This window comes from Paroedura picta, chromosome 4, assembly GCF_049243985.1.
Source record: "Paroedura picta isolate Pp20150507F chromosome 4, Ppicta_v3.0, whole genome shotgun sequence".
NCBI lineage: Eukaryota > Metazoa > Chordata > Lepidosauria > Squamata > Gekkonidae > Paroedura > Paroedura picta.
This window is the reverse complement of record NC_135372.1, coordinates 79,911,705-79,930,720: the sequence shown is the minus strand read 5'-3', so window position 1 is coordinate 79,930,720 and position 19,016 is coordinate 79,911,705. Positions and strand designations below refer to the sequence as shown.

Below are 19,016 nucleotides of genomic sequence, written 5' to 3'. Positions count from 1 at the left end.
TATACTCTCATATGTATCAACAATTACTCTGCTAAGAAAGATGGTAATTACTTCTAGATCAGGATCAATAAATGATGGGAACTGAATATGTATACTAATATGTATGCTAAAAGAGGACGGAAAACTATATTTCATATGTATCAACAAGACAACAGTAGTAACTCTTAGGTCAGGGCCAATATATGAAGGGGACCGACTTTATATCACTTAAGATAATAATAGAATATATTCTTATAACAGATTATACTCTCATATGTATTAACAATCATTTTTCTAAGAAAGATGATAAAAACTTCTAGACTAGGATTAATATGTGATGGGAACTGAATATGTATGTTAAAAGAGGATGGCAAACCATATCAGCTGGTTGCTTTTTTTTCTCTTTTACTTTTCTGTAAATGCTTTATATAATAATAAATAATAAAATTATTACAAAAAAAAAAGTAATTAGTCAAGGATCTCTTATACAAGCTGCAACCCCTTTCATAAGAGTTTGAAGCTGGAAACCTTCTAAGTAAACCAAATATATCACAGCCACAGAAGCTACTGAAGAAGCATCTACCTTTCTTTAAAATAGTGCATTAGAAGAAATGTCTAATTGCCCAGAAATAAATTACTTTTTTTCTGGGAATATATTAGTCTCTCCATTCTATTTGTACAACCTCCATGTTTGAGCACCATTGTGTGAATATATGGAACGGCATGAGATGCCTGTCCGTATGGACCAGACTTATTTGCTCTGATTGGCACTCATTCAGAGATTCAAGCTGGGCTCTTTCCCAGGCATCTTAGCTTAGGCTTTTTTAACTGGAGATGCCAAGATCGAACATGCAGGCAGGAAGGGTCCTTTATGTCCCCTTAATTATCTATTTTAGCAACAGAGATTTTTAGCTATAAAAATTAGGCAAGAAAACAGAACAGAAAAATGGATGATATAGAGCTCAAAATGAAAAGTTATGCAAATGATAGGGTTCTAACGGTCTTGAATAACCCGATATCATTATAATATATAATTGAATATACTGCAGAATCTGGATCCCTATCAGGCTATAAAATTAATAGGAAAAATCAAAACTAATAATGAAATTTTATATAACAAGAAGAGATTATGAAGAGCATAAAGTACTCAACAACCACTAACCCTATTCAATATTTGGGAATAAATGTGACTGGGCAAAAATAACCTTTAAAAAATAACTCTAATCAAATTTGGAAATTGATTCAAGCAGATTTATTAAGATGGAAAAAACTTAAAATCTCATGGCTGGGACAAATCTCTACAATTAAAAATATGCTGTGAAAACTACACTTTTTGTTCCAAATGTTACCCATGTACATAGAAGAAAGAAAGCGTGGCAAAGACAGTTAAATGCATTTATATCAAATGGCAAAAAAGCCCCAAGAATAAGCTTCACATTATTACAAAAAAAGAAAAGCAAAGGAAGTTTGACCATCCCAAATATAAAATTATATTACCAAGCAGCAGGTGGATTGTGGACTGGATTAAAACCACAATACAAAGAATGGTAAAATTAGAATCCATAGATCTTGATAAGGGCCTACAAATTTACTTATGGATTAAGAAATTGACTCAAAAGATCATAACGTTAGGAAAAAGTCATGTAATCAAAAATGGATTTTTGAAAATATGATTTATACACCAGAATTTATTGATCCCCTCAAGCTCTTTGCTTATGTCACCAATAGAAGCTCATTATGATAAGAATATGAGAAATAAAAATGATAAACGGCATGATAAACCCTTGGGAAAATCAAATCTAGGCAAGATATTAAAGATGAAAGTATAAACATTGAATGTCTGATATATTATCCATTACTCTCAAGATTAAAGAGGATCATGAGTATTGAATGTGGAGTTTTAAGACATGTGACTGAATTTGAGCAGCTGATAATAAAACAAAAAAAGCATTTACTATGATAGATATGTAAGATTTTATTCCAGCTAGAAATGGAAGATGAACAAGTGAAAACATGTATGATTAAGTGGATGCAAAATCTTAAAGAACAGATGGAACTTTATTTCATATATAGTGGACTTTCAAAAAATCAAAAAAATATTGGAAAGAAATACATTAAAAATGTAGAATACGTTAAAGATTAGATTCCCAATGGAAGCCAACAGCATGCTATTAACAAATTACCAAAATTTTTCAAAGAGATATTCAAATACATGATGACAGTGGCTAGAACTAGTTACACAGTAAAATGAGACTGGATGCCTGTCCACATTTAGAAGAATGGGAAAATAAACTTGCTGAATATGCAGTAATGGCAAAATTGACAACCTATTTGTGAAACAGGCATATTATGAAATTTGAGGAAAGATGGAGATTGTATTATGCATAATATGCTGGCAGGAGACAAACTTAAAATGAGAAAATATATACAAATGAAATAGAGCAGAATCAAAATCTGTTCCAAATGTAATATCCTGAATATAAATTGGTTCTCTATATGAGATATGTTATAAACTTTCTTTTACACTGTGATATGCTACTAATCTATTAGAGTTTCTAATGACTCTGTAGGCAAGGTGAAAATATATTATGTTGAATATATAGTAATGATGAAACCAGTGTTATAATTAAGAGATTAGTTATGAAAACTGAAATTTAAAACTTAAATGATGAATACAATTGTACCCCAACAGAAATAACAATTATATTATTTTATAGATAATACCTTAAAATTATTGTGAAGTGGTGAAAGACAACATATTCTCTGTCCTATACATTATGAACTACATGGTTGTCTTTGACAAATGTTGCATAACCGATTTTTCTCTTTCCCTTTTCATTTCTGTACCCCATTGTTTTTCTAAATAAATAAATATTTTTTTTAAAAAATAAACAAGATAATGAATGCTCCATCAGTTGTGAAAGACAATCTAATTGCTGACGGAGGTGACACCTGCAGAAGAGAGTCATCACTAGGACCAGGCTGGATGGAGCTTTAAAGGACGGAACCAATACCTTAAGAGGAGTCTGGAAAAAAACAGCAACCGGTGGAGCTCCTGCATTAGTGCTCCTCACCAGTTTGGTTATTACATTCTGTGCTAGCAAAGTCTGAATATGCTGTGAGACAGAGCATCAGGCTGCTTAAAGAATAAAATAATTTTGATTATGAAGAGAAACAACTATGTATAGAAAGAGAAAGAGAGAGAGCTAACTGTCTAGCTAGCTGTTTCACCGCTTCACATATTCTAACTTTGCAAGCATTTTGGACCAATTAAAGTCTTTGAATTGGCTTCTCTGGTTTTTTCACAATCAGCAGGTTGCCGTGGTCTTGTGTGGAGGCTACAGGATATACAGAACAACACAGCTGGTTTACCAACTAAATGTGACCACAGTGTCCTTGCTGAAAAATATTGGAAAGGAACCTATGTGGAAATCTGGGTCAAGAAGCACTCCCAAGATGTGAACCTCTTCTGACAGGAGCAATGCAGTCCTCTTATCTAGGGCAGAGTCTGCACTTACTTTGTTTATTCCATTGTCAATCCTGTTGAATTCAGATCGCTTTGAACTCGGATCTTCCTCTCCCCCCCCCATTGAAACAGGAAAGTCTTCTGCACGTGGTTAGGGTGGCTCAGAAGGGGGGGGGGGAGCTAAGCCTCTTTCTTTCTTTTCTTGAAGGGGGGGGGGAGAGGAGCCAAGCAGGAAGCATCTTTCTTTTCTTGGAGGGGAGGGGGAGAAGATTGAAAAACGCAGAGAAGGGAGAAAAAATCCAGGACCGACAGAAGTTGAGAGAAATTAGGGGCTTCTCCTTTAAGGCAAATTAGTCACATGACCACCTGTGGCTAATCACAGAGGAGAGCCCCGATTCAAAACAATGCGATTTTATAAGATATTCAGGATTAAAAGCACTCTAAGATATCGCACAATAAAGGTAGGGTCACTCCGGATCAATCCTTCTTGCTGCAGAAGGAAATTTTAAATCACCCCAATCCAAACGGAAATCGCATTCTGTGTAGAGGGCTGGGACTGAATCGATCTGGGGTTGGAATAAAAGCTCCGTGCAGTTTACACCTAGGACTCACAGTTCTTCACTTTTCTGCCTTTAGAGACCCTCTCCAATGAACTCTTCTATTTAGCCTGGTTTAAGCTTCATTCCTCACTATCATACTCAGGCAAACAGACATTCAAGGATATGCTTCTTGGTTCAGATAGGACAGAAAAACAGTCCTGGACCTCAGTCAGAACGTCAAAGTGTGTCTCCTCTACCAAACTCCTGTCACCCTAACGTCTGCCAGCATATTCCACACAAGTGCCAGGTTGGTGGTCCAGATTTCCTTAGCTGGTCATTTGCCACATTGACTTGGGCATGAAACAGGAAAAAAAACAACCAGGAAGAGGAGGACAAACGCAAACAACTATGGAAACGTGTGAGTGAACCAACTGGAGAGAGACTCAAACAATTCTGCCCACAGTGATGTCTTGGCAAGAAAATCAAATTTCTGAGGCAGAAAACTGCATGGAGTGGGCTGTATTGGGATGGATAAAATATTCTGTGAGCATCATTTTGAAGTATAAGAGGGGTACTTAGCATTTGCTTTTTGAAACTTCAACACACGCGCAGTCCTCAAGTATTTCTTTTCTGAAACAAATTAGAAGAGCTACTTTTTAAATCTCACTTTTCACTATCCAAAAGGGTCTCAAAGCACTTTCCCTTCCTCTCCCTGTGAGGTAGGTGGGGCTGAGAGAGCTCCAAGAGAACTGTGACTGGCCCAAGGTCACCCAGCTGGCTACATGTGAAGGAGCGGGGAATAGAACCCAGTTCTCCAGATTAGAGGCTGCCGCTCTTAACTACTTGGTGTAATGGTTAAGATTGGCAGCTTGTAACCTGGCAAGCCAGGTTTGATTTCCCGCTCCTTCACATGCAGCCAGCTGGGTGACCTTGGGTTCATAATAGCCCTGATAGTGCTGTTCTCACAGAGCAGTCTCTCTCAGGGCTCTCTCAGCCCCACCTACCTAACAGGGGAGAGGAAGGGAAGGCGATTGCAAGCTGTTTTGAGACTCCTTTGGATAGTGAATAATGGGGCATAAAAACAACTCTTCTTCTACAAGAGGCTGGCTCTACCCGGGAGCAGTCACACTGAAGTCAGAAGGAATAATATGCTGCTGTTAGCCTTCCTTGCATCAGCCACTAAGCATATTATGATAGGTTCAGGAATAGTTTTAAAGATGCTGGACTGGGGCTTTAGGGCTTATTTGGGCACCCTTATCCATGGTGTATAGGGTGTTATTGCAACTTGGAGTAGAACCCAGAATTATTTATTTATTTAGGATATGGCAGAGTTAAACACAGGAAACATACAGATACAATGATTATGCAGACAGATTGGGCAATCCCCCTAAATACTAATACCTAAGTTTTAAATCTATTCAATTTCAACAGGGGAGAGTACAAAGAGCTCCATCACATCTCCTTGGAACGCCCAATGCTTACATTCCTGTGACAGATGAAAAAGAGTTTTGCAGGTTGCACCACAATCACATTTAGAATCTGTTATTTTGCCCCATTTAAACAACAGGTCTGAACAACTACTAAATCCTGTTTGTAGTCTATTAGGTATTTTCTACACTTAATATAGCAAGTCAAATTTCTGCGGGCCTCTCATTGGTGTTTATCAGGTTATGGATATTGGTAGAACTGATATAATCCATATTTGCAACCATTCATTCCTAAAATTGAAATTTTGTGATTGCAGGATTTGTGCAGATCTTATTGTCAGGTGTCGGGATTTTCGTCTGGATAGGCCTGCATCTGCCACATCTTTGTCACTGTTCTCAATTGTTTTTCTATATATACTTTGTAAAATATGAGCCTCTTGTGGCACAGAGTGGTAAGGCAGCAGAAATGCAGTCTGAAAGCTCTGCCCATGAGGCTGGGTGTTCGATCCCAGCAGCTGGCTCAAGGTTGACTCAGCCTTCCACCCTTCCAAGGTCAGTAAAATGAGTTCCCAGCTTGCTGGGGGGGGGGGGGTAAACAGAAATGACTGGGGAAGGCACTGGCAAACCACCCCGTATTGAGTCTGCCATGAAAACGCTGGAGGGCGTCACCCCAAGGGTCAGACATGACTCGGTGCTTGCACAGGGGATACCTTTACCTTTACCTTTATCCATGGTGTGTTGTTGAGGGAGTGCTTGTCTTTTTTGGCTCCGAGCTAGCCCCGGGTAAGGAGTACCTCTTGGCCGCCAGCCCCACAGGAGATCCACTACAACGCTCAGGCGCCTAAATCAGTGCCCAGGGCCCTGCCCTAAGGGAGGCAGGTTCAGGTCCTGCCCTTGTACTATGACCCCCGGGAAGCAAAAAGGGGCAGAAACTTCGTCTCAACAGATGAGACAAAACTCCAATTAATGTTTAACAAGATAGGATGATGCGATGAGATAACAGTGGCGTGATCTGACCCATCCACGGGCCAGCTATCGGGGAAACCCTGAAGATGTCAGGGGGAGGGAGGGGGGCGCCCAGAGTGCGTATGCGTGTGTGAGTGTGCAGGCAGTGCCGGGGGGGGGGAGGGGAGGCGATGCCATTGCCCGACGCTGAGCCTCCGCTCCGTGGCAGCCTGGCACACGCGGGAAGCGGCGCTCGCCATCCGGATCGGCACCGAACACCCGCGCCAGCAGCGCCTCGCTTCGCCTCTCCGCCTCCCGGGGCAGCTGCGGGCCACGATGGGCGGCCGCGGATCCCGCGCTCCGCTGCTGCTGCTCCTGGCCGCGATCGTCGTCTTGGCTCCGGCCACCGCCAGCCCGCGCCCCCGCCCCCGCCACGGCGGCGACGGCGACACCGAGCCCCCGAGCCGGCCCTCGCAGGAGGAGGACGCGGGCGGCGTCGCGGGAGCTTTCTACCGGAGCGGCCAGGTGCGGGCGGGTGGCCGGGCGGGCGGCGGGACTGGCGAGGCTTCTCGCTCCGCGGCTCGGCGGGAGGCGGCCAGACGGGCACTGTGGCCGAACTCGTGCGGCGGCGAGGGAGGAAGCCCGTCGGCTCCAAGCACCCGGGGCGGGAGGAGCAGCCGCGGGGCAGGCGGGAGAGGCGGAGGCATCCGGGGCCACCTGTGGTCGGTCTGCCCGCCGCAGCCTGGCCCTCGAGGCGCCTTCTCCTCCGGGAGGGCTTGCCAGGCCCCCCTTGCCGGCCGAGCTCGAGTGCGGAGCGGGGCTGGGAGGGCGCTGCTGCCCGAGGGCGCTGCTGCTGCTGCTGCTGCTGCTGCTTTCGCCAGGGTCCCTTCTCTGGTCGCGGGGCAGCCTCACTGGCGCCCAGTTCGCCGCGGGGGCCGTCGGGAAGCCAGAGTTCCCTCTAGGGAAGGGGGGGGGGGTCTCAGCCACGTTCCGGAACACGAAGCACTGCCTTGGTGGACCCAAATGCCGCTGGAGAACTTAAGAGCATGGGAATAACTCGTGACATCGGCCATGCCCGGGCAGAGAGGGTTTGGGTCGCCAGAGATTTCCCCTTTAGAGTCATCCTGAGTTTTCCTTCCGTTTAATCTTTAGCCGGTTTTTAGTCCTGGATGTATTCATAGAGGGCTTGCCTTCCCCAGTCATGACCGTTTACCCCCCAGCAAGCTGGGTACTCCTTGTACCGACCTCGGAAGGATGGAAGGCTGAGTCAACCTTGAGCCGGCTGCTGGGCAGCCTCATGGGCAGATAGCTTCAGACAGCATTTCTGCTGCCTTACCACTCTGCGCCACAAGAGGCTCATACACAAAGGTGTAAAATGCAAGTACTCCTATCCTAATATAAAATATGTACTCAAATTGATACAACATTGGGCAATCCCCATAAATACTAATATCTAAAATTTCAATCAATTCAATTGCAGCTGGGGATAGTTCAAAGAACTCTATCACATCTCACTAGAAAGCTTGATGCTCACATTTCTATGACTGGTGGAAAATAGTTTGGCAGGCTGCACCACAATCACATTCAGGTCCCTGTATTTTGCCCCATTTAAACAACAGGTTTGCACAACTGCCAAAGCCTGTTCGTACTCTGTTGGCTGTCTTCCATACTTTACATAGCAATTCTAGCTCGCCTCTTTGGGGTGTTTGGATAACGCTAAAGAGCTGGAACTCCTGGCTGCCAGATAATCATAGGATCTCCAGCTCACTACACACACGGAAACAGCTAATACAGCCTTCTGTGTATGGGTTGGAGAATGGTCTTGCCTTGCAGATATGTTAAGGATAGTGGAATGTCATCAAGGACAGCGTATCCTGCTGGTGGCACAGACACTTTTGTAAATCAGCAGAGTTTCATTGCTCCTCCCTGTTTCCCTGCATGTTTCATCATGTTTAAACACAGGATGCATGGCGCTTGCCTGGCCATTATATTGTGGTGCTTAAAGAGGAAGGCCTTAAACTCCAAACATCACGAACTGCCCAGCATCTGCAAGTCAGAGCAGCCAAGCGTGGCTACCAAATCAAAATCCTGCATGTCTTTGAGGAGTTATTTAAAGGCTTTGTTGTGAAGATGAGCAGAGATCTGTTGCATATGGTAAGTCACTCTTTCTCCTGATATGGTATCTATTAATTTTTTTGTCCAGAGGTCTAGGCTTCCACTCAGCTCCTGAAAAGATTAACAAAACATACAGCATAAAATACAATAAAATGAAAATAACGAATACAAACAAAGCACAACTTCTTTATGTTCATTTACTGGGACATTTTGTGTTTAAGACCATAATGTCGTGCAATGGCTTAGAGTGTCTTGTTTTTATAGTATCATCAATGTATATAATACTTTATAGAATACAAGGTGTGATTGCAGGAAATCTCATGGCTCAGCTGCAAAGCTTACTTTGGGGATTGGAAGGGCACAGGCAACTACATAGGATCGCTGTCTACAATGCTGCTCTGAGTTCTTTGAAGAAAATGCAAGTACTATAAGCAATAAAAGGAGTGACACTCGGGCTCTCACAGGTATGTGGAACACATACCTGCTCTTGAACTCTTTGATCCATCCTCCTCCCCCCTCTCTCTCTCAAACACACACACAGAGACCCCTTCCCTCCCCACTTTCTCCTCCCCAGTCACTTCCTTGAACTACTCCCTGGTCCCTCCCCTACCAGATACACACACATACAAAAACACAAACATGCACACAAAGCGTCCTCCCCCCTCCCTCCTTACCTGTTCTCCAAAGAGGGCCCTAGCCTCTTCCAGATTGGAGGACAGTGCCTGCACATCTGTCATGGCCCCCTGGGGGGCAGCAGCCCAGCCCTCGGGAGTCCTGTAGCCTTTGCCCTGGCCCCCAGAGGCCTGTGGGGGATGCCATGATGTCGACCAGGCATGCAGCTTCCATCCTGGCCCCTAGTGGCCTGTGGGGCAGTGGGCGGCTTCGGCCAGGTGTGTGGCCTCTAACCCAGGCCCCAGAGGCCTCTGCCTCCACTGGATCCCTCCATCCCTCACAGCTGACTCCGCAGCCTTCACTTCCACTGGCTGCCTCCCTCCTTCCTGGCCAGCACCTCAGCCTCCACCTCCACTGGTCGCCTCCCTCCCTCAGTGCCCTGGTGCCCTGGCCTCCGCCTCACCGGCCGCCTCCCTCCCTTCCTCAGGCACGCTCCCTGGGGTGGGACTATGGACGTCATGTCTGTACCCATTTCCATCCCAGGAGGTGTGCCAGAAGATGTGTTCCACATCAATAAAGACTTCCTATTTGTTCCTGTAGGATGTGAGCACAAGGTGTTTGGGATGGCCTTTGCTTTTTTTGTTCTTGAATAATTGGGAAAGGGCATCAACCCAGGGAAGTATCAACTATTTTAGCAGATCTTCACTGATAGTATTTTTGAAATCACTGATAATTGATAGTTCTAATCTAGTCGTCACTTTTGACACCTTTTTCTAGATTCTAGTTAAATAGCCTAGTCTGTTACAATAGAAACATTTTTTTGATGCATGAGCTTCTGTAGAACAGGCTCTATATCATTAAATGCACCTGTGGGCTCTAGCACATGAAAACTTAATACCAGATAAATGTATTTGTTTAAAGGTGTCATAAGCAGCTTTGCAAGCATCCAGGTGGGACTTGTAGATTTCCCAGGAGTGGTTTAAGGATTTGGTGGGCCCTCGCAGAGTACAATTGTGGCAGGAGCAGCCAGACTGGGGGCGGAAGGGTCCCCAAAAGTGGAGTCTCTCCGAGTGCTCTTAAAGAGGGAAGAGGGGGGAGGAGAGAGACTATGGCACTGATCCATGGGGGAGAAGGCACCTTGTGGGGCCCCTGGTGCTACATGTGCTGTATGTGCTGCATGGATAAACTAGCTCTGAGAGTTCCTGGCATGACAACTGATCTCCAAACGGCAGAGGTCAGATCCCTGGAGAAAACGTCTGTTTTGGAAGGGGGACTCAGCATTATACCCCACCGAGGTCCCCTCCTGGGCTTCACCCCCAACTCTCCCAGAATCTCCTAAGCCAGAGCTGGCCATCCTAGTCATAAAGCTCCTTTTTGCTCTACACGTTTTTATAACTGAGTAAACACCCTTGGCTTAATTTAACAGTGCTGTTGTAACCAGGGTGATTTAAAAGTGGTGAGTGTGGCTCCCTCTCCCCCAGGGCACATAATGCATGCTTATGGGTAAGAATCTGCATTTTATTCTGCAAGAGTGATTGTGAATATGAAACAGATGGTGATGGTTATTCTGGTCATAAATACACAGCAGATCTCAACTTGTGTTAAAGAAAATGTTCATAGTTTGCTACACAGAAGATGGACTCAGGAAAGTAATTTTTCCTGAGATCATCTCAGGGGGGAGACACACATATATATACTCATAGGCAACTCTGCATGTTGCTGGGATTTTGACTGAAAAATACAGAAGCTTCTTGTCCCAATAGTACAGGCTAGGGTAACCGACTGGAAAATAATCCATCTCCCCAACAGTGAAAGCTAATTGTGAGATAGACTTCGAAAAGATCATTACTAACAATTCCGGAAGAACCACATGCTTTATTTCAACGGTCTTAGCCCCTACCCAGAGAGTGCATGCTAAGACTCCAGCCCTGGAGCCCAATCCCATGCAATCTTATTTTGAAACAAGTCCCACTGAATACTAGAAGATGCTGCCTATATAAATTCACACTGGATATACACATATTTTATATTTAAAAGCTCATTTGAGCAGGTACATCAGTCAGCAAACCATCAAAATGACACCTGGCTTTTATCATGGAGGCCTGCCTTCTAGTTTGTTCAAGGAAGTTTCTGAAATAGACTCATGATGACAGAATGAAGTGAACAAACGGGAGGCAAAGGTTAGCCAGGCCACAAGCTACCACTGGGTTATAGAAACACAGACCTTAATCTTGGAATTCTGCAGAAAGATGTTTTAGAAACATCCCATGTTATACACAGGAATGTCAGCTGCTGCTGCAGTTAGACATATTTTGTGTACCTCTGCCAGAAAATTAAACAGAAATGCTAACACTGGACATGAACACTTTTCTTGGAAGGAGTTTGTATCAGCACTGGGCGTACTACTTGTGAAATTCCCTTACTATTTGTGCTACATTTCCTCATGCTAAGTTGTAGCTAAAGTAGAACATGGTCAAATGTATGTTTCTAGGAGAAGGTAACAACACACACAAAAAGATTTTTCCTAGGCAGAGCCATGTGTTGCATCCATACGTTTATGAAATCAGAATCTGGGTCCAGAGTCTAGGTGAAAAGATTTCTGATTGCAGGGCTAAGGTGCCAGTTGCCTCAAGAGTAGACTGTACTGGGCTAGATGAACTCATGCCCTGCCATGGAGGTGCTTCATTCCTCACATTATTCATGAGGATTTACATTGTACTTGCTCAGTCATGGTATCTGTCTTAAAATATGCATGGCATGATTAGGTGTCATAGGTACTTGCAGTCACGCCCATATAGAATCATAGAATCACAGAATCATAGAGTTGGAAGGGGCCATACAGGCCATCTAGTCCAACCCCCTGCTCAACGCAGGATCAGCCCAAAGCATCCTAAAGCAAATGTGTATATATGTAAATATGTTTTCTTGGCACAGGATCTCAAGTGACCCTGAAAATAAAACTGCTCCTTATATGTCGCTAATATTATTCACTTGCTAAAAGCAATAGCTGGGTCACATGGCTGAACACCAAGCATCTTGCAGACAGCAATCTTGCCCTCTCTTGTTTCCTTTGTGCAGGCTTTGAGGCTTCCACATGTACATTACATAGAAGAGGATTCCTACGTGTTTGCCCAGAGTGTTCCCTGGAATCTTGGCCGAATTATCCCAGTGCAGTACCAATCAAATGAGTACAATCCTCCCAGTAAGCACACTTTCCTTTCAGCAGTCACGCATTTGTACACCTGCAGTGTGAAAGATATTTTGAGACAGGAACAAAATTGGATGGAAATGCAGAGGGCAGGTGATTCACCTTTCTTTCCTGTGAAGAACCACAGCTAAATGTCAGAACTGAAAAGCAGTAGATAGGAAAGCCTGCACCAAGAGGCATCTCAGTGTGTTTTGATTTTAAGGGTTTTTTCTTCTTCTGTGATACTGAGAAGCAGCATTTGGGGCTGATTTGCTGCTAATCCCCCCCCCCCCACAGAAGTGCTCTCAGCCCCTTGGAGAACAGTTGTGACTCTTGGTGATCTCCAGCCCTCACCCAGAGGTTGGCAATGGGAGCTCCTGAGGAAGAAGTGCCTGCTTTGGAGGTTGGAGTCTATGGTGTTATACCTGTTTGATGTCCCTCCCCAGGTTCCACCACTCAAATCTCCAGGAATTTCCTAGCCTGGAATTGGCAACCGTGTCTCCTTCACACCCAGCAGCCAAGCTACCTTTATCTGCCCTTCTGTCTTCATCTTTTCATTTCCGCCCCCTCCCTGCAGCCTTCACCTAGGATAACTATAGTTTTTCTCCACAGTGGGAACCAAAGTGGCTTAACTTATTCTCTCCTCCTTTTTATCTACACAACAACCCTGTGAGGTGGCAACCCTTGTCAGGCCTGGCCCCAAGGATCCCTTCCTTAAAGGTCAAAATCATAGAATAAAACCATAGAGTTGGAAGGGGTCATACAAGCCATCTAGTCCAAGCCCCTGCCTGGAAAGGGCCCAGCCCTCTCCCCTCGCCGCTTACTGACAGAACCAAGCTTGGCATACTATGGAGCCTAGCAACAACCATTGAGGGAATCCATTTTTTAAATCTACAGGTGTTCATTTCATCATTTTGGGATGTTTAAAGCTGCACAGTGTATTTTCTTTTTTAGATTTTACATTCTCGTACAAGTCTAGAGGCCCTTCCAAGTTTGCAGAAAGATCTGTATTGTCCATTTCCCAACATTGCTATTAGAATATAAGATACTCTGCCTTTCACATAGCCCAACACAGCTTACAAATTCAAAACACACAGAAAACAGGAAAACTGTGTAACTTGTCCCCCATTTCTGGCCTGTCAGTAGGAAAGAAGGGAAGCTCATGTTGAATTCAATAATCCTTTGTGTTCATAGCCTGCTATTTGCTGGACAGTTTGCCTATAAAACTGGACCAGCTCCCTTTGTAAGTTGCTCATACAAGATAAGCACCCTCTCCTATTAGCAAGCATTGCAAGCAGCCAACATGTGCACTGTCTCTTGGCATTGCTGATCAAATGTCTCTTTGCAGACAAAGGTGACCTGGTTGAGATTTATCTGCTAGACACCGGTGTTCAGAGCAACCACCGGGAAATAGAGGGCAGGCTGTTTGTGACTGACTTTGAGAATGTCCCAGAGGAGGATGGTACTCGTTTTCATTGGCAGGTACGTGGAGCTGCAGGTTCTGTTTCAGTGTTCACAAATATTGTGTCCTCTTTCTGTATTGTTGGAATTGTGGGAGAAATTATATGCAAATAATTGTGGGCCAAGTGCTTCAGTCAGGTTGGTTGAAGAAGTATCAGTTTATGCCATGTCCCACCACTGGGTCTGTATAAAGCGTGCTGAAAGCCACAGAGTTTTCTGAGTCTGGTGACTTCTACAGGGCCCTTTGAGTCCTACCTAATATTGTGGGTTTGGCCGTGTGCAAGAGAATGAGCATGTTTAGTCAGTTTTTACAAAGTTTAAATGAAGAAAATGGAATCTTTACCAATAGAAAGGGTGGTCTGCGGAGCCTACATTCAGAAATACAATTTAGGTGTCAATCCAGATAAAGAAGCCAGTTGTGTATATTCTTTATAACGAGAGTATCTATTCTTGTTCTGTGAAATAATTTAATCCATTCAATAGTATTTTCCAGTGTACAAAGTACACATCTGATTTATCTCCCTTTTGGTTTGTTTAACTTATATTTTGCAAAACCATGTACATTAATGGAGCCAATCACTCCTTTGTGCATACACTCACATTAATAGATTATCAGAGATTATGTGGGAGGCGGAGTTTATGATTTTGTGTGTGTGTGGAAAACAGTGAGACATATCATTTTTGCTCCCTGACAGGCCAGTAAGTGTGACAGCCATGGGACTCACTTGGCTGGAGTTATCAGTGGGAGAGATGCTGGTGTGGCCAAAGGAGCCAGGGTTCGTAGCCTCCGGGTATTGAACTGCCGGGGGAAGGGCACTGTGAGTGGCACTCTAAGAGGTGAGTAGCAACGGCCGCTCCATGGCGGAACTTAATTCTGAAGCCAGCAGCAAGAACCTTGATACTGTTGGAGAAACCAGCTAAAGGAGACCTTTTAGCTGCAACGAGTGAGGTTCCAGTTGTCTTAAATTCATCTGACTTTTTTGGGGAGCCGTTTAGGAAAAAGAGAACCTTTGGCAGATTCCTGAAGGCAGCTTCTGCCATTAAATGTTCATGGCATGGAAATGTCCTGCAAGGCGCTCCTTTATCTTGTTGTAATACAGGAAGGGTTTACAAACTCTCAGAACTACATAGGTCATGGAAAAGCAATGATGTCACAAGAGAAACAGGGATGGGTTTTTGGGCACACAAGTATCTGTCTTGGTTTCACCGGCAGTTTATAGAAGGGAGTCTAGTTTTGGTGGACTGGCATTGCCGTTCTGGACAGTAGTCTGTAGATTTCTCTCCTCTACTATAGATGATTGGAATGATGATGTTTTCCTATGTATGTATCTACAACAGCATTTTATGCATGGCCAAAGGATCAAGTCATGTAAACTGCTTGTCAGAATCTCATGCACCGGTTGGCATTGCAAAATTTGGGAGTTTGTAGCCGTCTTCAGGTGACTGCAGTGTCTTTAGAAAGCCTTGCCAGGGAAATGCCTCTTCTTGCCTCATGTTTCCCCTACACCTAGTTCTGTTTTGTTGCTGCATCTGTTGGTGTTGCATCTGATCTCAGTTGTCATTGTCATGGCCCTGGCATATACTGTTGCATTGGGGAGATATCCTGCTTGGCTCTCTTTCAAACAGTTTCTGTTTATTCTGTGTCGTATACTAAGCTTGCTCAGTTGTTGGTTTGCCTTTGCACAACAGGTCTGGAATTTGTTAAGAAGACCCTGGCTGCCCAGCCCTACAGTCCTCTGATTATGTTACTCCCTTTGGCTGGCAGCTACAGCCACATCTTGAATGCAGCTTGTCGCTTGATGGTGCAGATGGGGGTGGTGATAATTGCTGCAGCAGGCAACTACAAAGAGGATGCTTGCCTATACTCACCAGCATCAGAACCGGAGGTAGGTAAAGTGGTAAATGTTCCTTAGTCCATGGGTCTCAGATTGCGGTTCTTTAGGCCCTGGTCTTGAACCTACCAGTTGGAACCATCAGGTGGGTTATGAAGCTCCTCTTGTTGGGTTGTGAATCTCTATAGAACTATCATTTTCTGCTACCATTTGGGAAGGTACATTGCACAGAATGCTAGTGTGCATGCTTTCAGCCTTTATTTACCTACATTCTGGGGGAAATGGCAAGATAGCAAGGCAAGATTGCTATCGGTCACCTCCAGAATAGATTTCTGTAACTCGCTCTACGTGGGCCTTCCCTTGTCCTTGATCCGGAAACTTCAGCTAGTGCAGAACGCAGCTGCCAGGGTCCTCACTGGCACACCTTGGAGGGCCCATATCCAGCCAGTGCTGAGGCAGCTGCACTGGTTGCCAATTGCTGCCCGGATCCGGTTCAAGGTTTTGGTTTTAACCTTCAAGGCTTTACGCGAGTTGGGACCCACATACCTGAGGGACCGCTTATCGCCCTATGCCCCCCGTAGAGCTTTACATTCTGCGGGAGAAAATCTATTGGTCGTCCCCGGCCCTAGGGAAGCATGCCTGGCCTCGACCAGGGCCAGGGCCTTCTCGGTCCTGGCCCCTGCCTGGTGGAATGAGCTCCCGGGAGAGCTGCGGGCCCTGAGGGACCTTCCATCGTTCCGCAGGGCCTGCAAGACGGAGCTCTTCCGCCAGGTTTACGGTTGAGACCAGGCTTAACATCTACGCCCCCCCGGGACCTGAGGATTGGGATTAGACACGAGTACCATCAGTATCCCCTCTCCACTTGCTAGGGGGGGAATGGGTAGTTGATTAGCCGCTCTTGCCAGGTAGTCATTAACTATTGACATGTTAATTGGTTTTAATGTATCTTATGGGGTTTTATACTGTTGTAACCTGCCACGAGCCGCAAGGGAGTGGCGGGAAATAAATTCAATAATAATAATTAAAAAAAAGATCATGCAGTGATAAAGAGGATTTCTCCATGACCCTTGGCTTTTCCTCACTATTGTGTACTTACTGGTGCTGGGATTGTGTTTTCCAACTCATTCAGTCTGCTGCTCATAATCCTAGCCTTGACACCAGTGAGGTCATAACTCTGGTTGTTCCCCTTGCTGTCTTGTAAGCATATATGAATCAGCCCAATTTTGGAGGGAATGATGGATGATCTCCATCACCAGCTGGATCGAGGCTTGTTGGCCTTGCTTGTTCTGTTATACCTGTTGGCCATGTTTGACGTGGTCAACCATGAACTGCTGATCCACCTCCTCTCTAGGGCAGGGATACAGGGCACAGCTCCTAGCTGGTTATGCTCCTTTCTCCATAACCCGGCCTAGAAAGTTGCTGTGCGGGATGAGCTGTTGCACCCTTACTGACTTCCTTGTGGGGTCCCACAGGGCGCAGTTCTCTCCCCCACACATTGTTCAACATCTTTATGCGCCATGTGTCCCCGTTGGGGTGGAGTTTTGGCCTGGGTTGCCATCAATATGGTGATGACACCCAGCTTTATCTCCTCATGGACAGCCACCCAGACTCACCCCTGGAACCATTTGCCAGATGATTGGAAGCCGTGGTGGAATGGCTTGAGCAGAGCCATCTGAAACTCAACCCCTCCAAGACAGAGGTCCTGTGGCTGGGAAGTAGGAAGGGAGATCAGGAAGTCCACTTACCACCCTGGCAGGGATGCAACTTATGATTGCACGCCAGGCTAGGATTTTGGGGTGACCATTAATGCCTCACTAACTTTGGAGGCATAGGTTAAGAGGCTAGCTGTGTTACCCAAATTGCTGGGGAATCATTAATATAGCAAGAGGCTGGGTAACGCAAGATCTTTACTACCAATTTTTACGTATTCCTTTCCCTGGAAGAAACCCTTCTTAAATGAAGAAGACAAAAGCTTACACTCAGGGGATTTATTTGGGGAAAATATTGGGATACATTCAAAACACACACATAAGCAAAACCATACATACACTAAGTTTTACAGGGGGACAAGTTACACTAAGTTCTACAGGGGGACAAGTTCAAGATACTGCACCTTTCTTGGATCCAAGCAGCCCAGACACAGGGTTGACGACATCAGGGGTGGACAGGATGCCGGGTGTGGATAGCACAACACACACACACACACACACACAGGGTGTGCGCAAGGCTTGATATAGTGTTTGAAATTCCCGGGCCAGCCCCAGATACTGCCCACTAGGAGGTCCGTGATTGTTGATTGGTCTCTGATATTATGAGTACCTGATTGGTGGGTTTGAACTGTGAGGTCACTAGAGTGGGAGGTGTGGAGTAATCTCATCAAGTTGAACAATACCTTGGCTAGGTGTAATGTGTGGCTAATGGCCCTGTCTTTGTTTTATCAGGATGGACTGGGGGAAGACATTTGGGGATAAGAGGTGCTGCTAGGCAGAAATTACACTGGGCAAGAGAGACAAAAGAAGTTGCAGTTAGTACCTGGAAGGGATATTCCTTTCCTGTAGATAGTCTAATGGTCTTTGGCTGGGGGGGGGGGTGATTTAGATAACGTAGACCTGGCCTGGCTTCCTAGGTTTGTTGAGAGGCCCTACTGACTCCATAGTCAGTCTCTGTCAGGCTGGTTTCTGTGTGTGCCACCTGCTCAGATTCCAGCCATGGGCTTCTGTGCATGAAGGTGTAACTGTGTGAGGCACCGTTCCTTTATGGGCTACCTCTAGGGTAACAGCTGGTCAGGCATTTTTCCACCTTTGCCAGGCATGGCTACTACCACCCTACCTGTCCTCTGAACACCTGGCCATGGTAATCCATGCAACAGTCACCTCCAGAATAGACTTCTGTAACTCGCTCTATGTGGGCCTGCCCTTGGGCTTAATCTGGAAATTGCAGCTGGTTCAAAATGCAGCTGCTAGGGTCCTCACAGGAATATCTTGGAGGGCCCACATCCAGCCTGTGCTGAGGCAGCTGCTTTGGATGCCAGTTGCTGCCCGGATCTGGTTCAAGGTTTTGGTCTTGACCTTTAAGGTCCTATGCGGTCTGGGACCCGCATACCTGAGGGACCGCCTATCACTCTATGCCCCCCGCAGAGCCTTATGCTCTGTGGGTACCAACTTGCTACATTCTCGCCCCCAGAGATGTGCACCTGGCCTTGACCATGGCCAGGGTCTTTTCGGTCCTGGCCTTCACCTGGTGGAATGAGTTCCCAGAAGAGCAGAGGGCCCTGTGGGAACTTTTGGCATTCTGTAGGGCCTGCAAAACGGAGCTTTTCCGCCAGGTCTATGGTTGAGGCTGGCGTGGTGCAGAAGTTTTGATTGGGCACCCCAGTGCTAAGAGGTGTTCAGCAGCTGCTGGCTATGTGTCATCTGTGCCCTCTTCCCACTTCCTCCATTGGATAGGAGGGAT

The 19,016-nt window shown here is 45.5% G+C and overlaps 1 protein-coding gene across 1 annotated transcript in view; it reads left to right on the top strand.

The window, feature by feature from the left end:
- The first annotated feature begins 6,519 nt into the window (after positions 1 to 6,519).
- Positions 6,520 to 19,016, top strand: part of PCSK9 (proprotein convertase subtilisin/kexin type 9) — a 29,482-nt gene continuing 16,985 nt past the window's right edge. The window contains exons 1-6 of the mRNA XM_077333608.1: positions 6,520 to 6,881; positions 8,319 to 8,510; positions 12,162 to 12,285; positions 13,619 to 13,752; positions 14,427 to 14,568; positions 15,421 to 15,617. Of these exons, the coding sequence (XP_077189723.1) occupies positions 6,693 to 6,881; positions 8,319 to 8,510; positions 12,162 to 12,285; positions 13,619 to 13,752; positions 14,427 to 14,568; positions 15,421 to 15,617 (978 nt within the window). The 5' untranslated portion in view covers positions 6,520 to 6,692. The remainder of the gene's footprint in view (positions 6,882 to 8,318; positions 8,511 to 12,161; positions 12,286 to 13,618; positions 13,753 to 14,426; positions 14,569 to 15,420; positions 15,618 to 19,016) is intronic.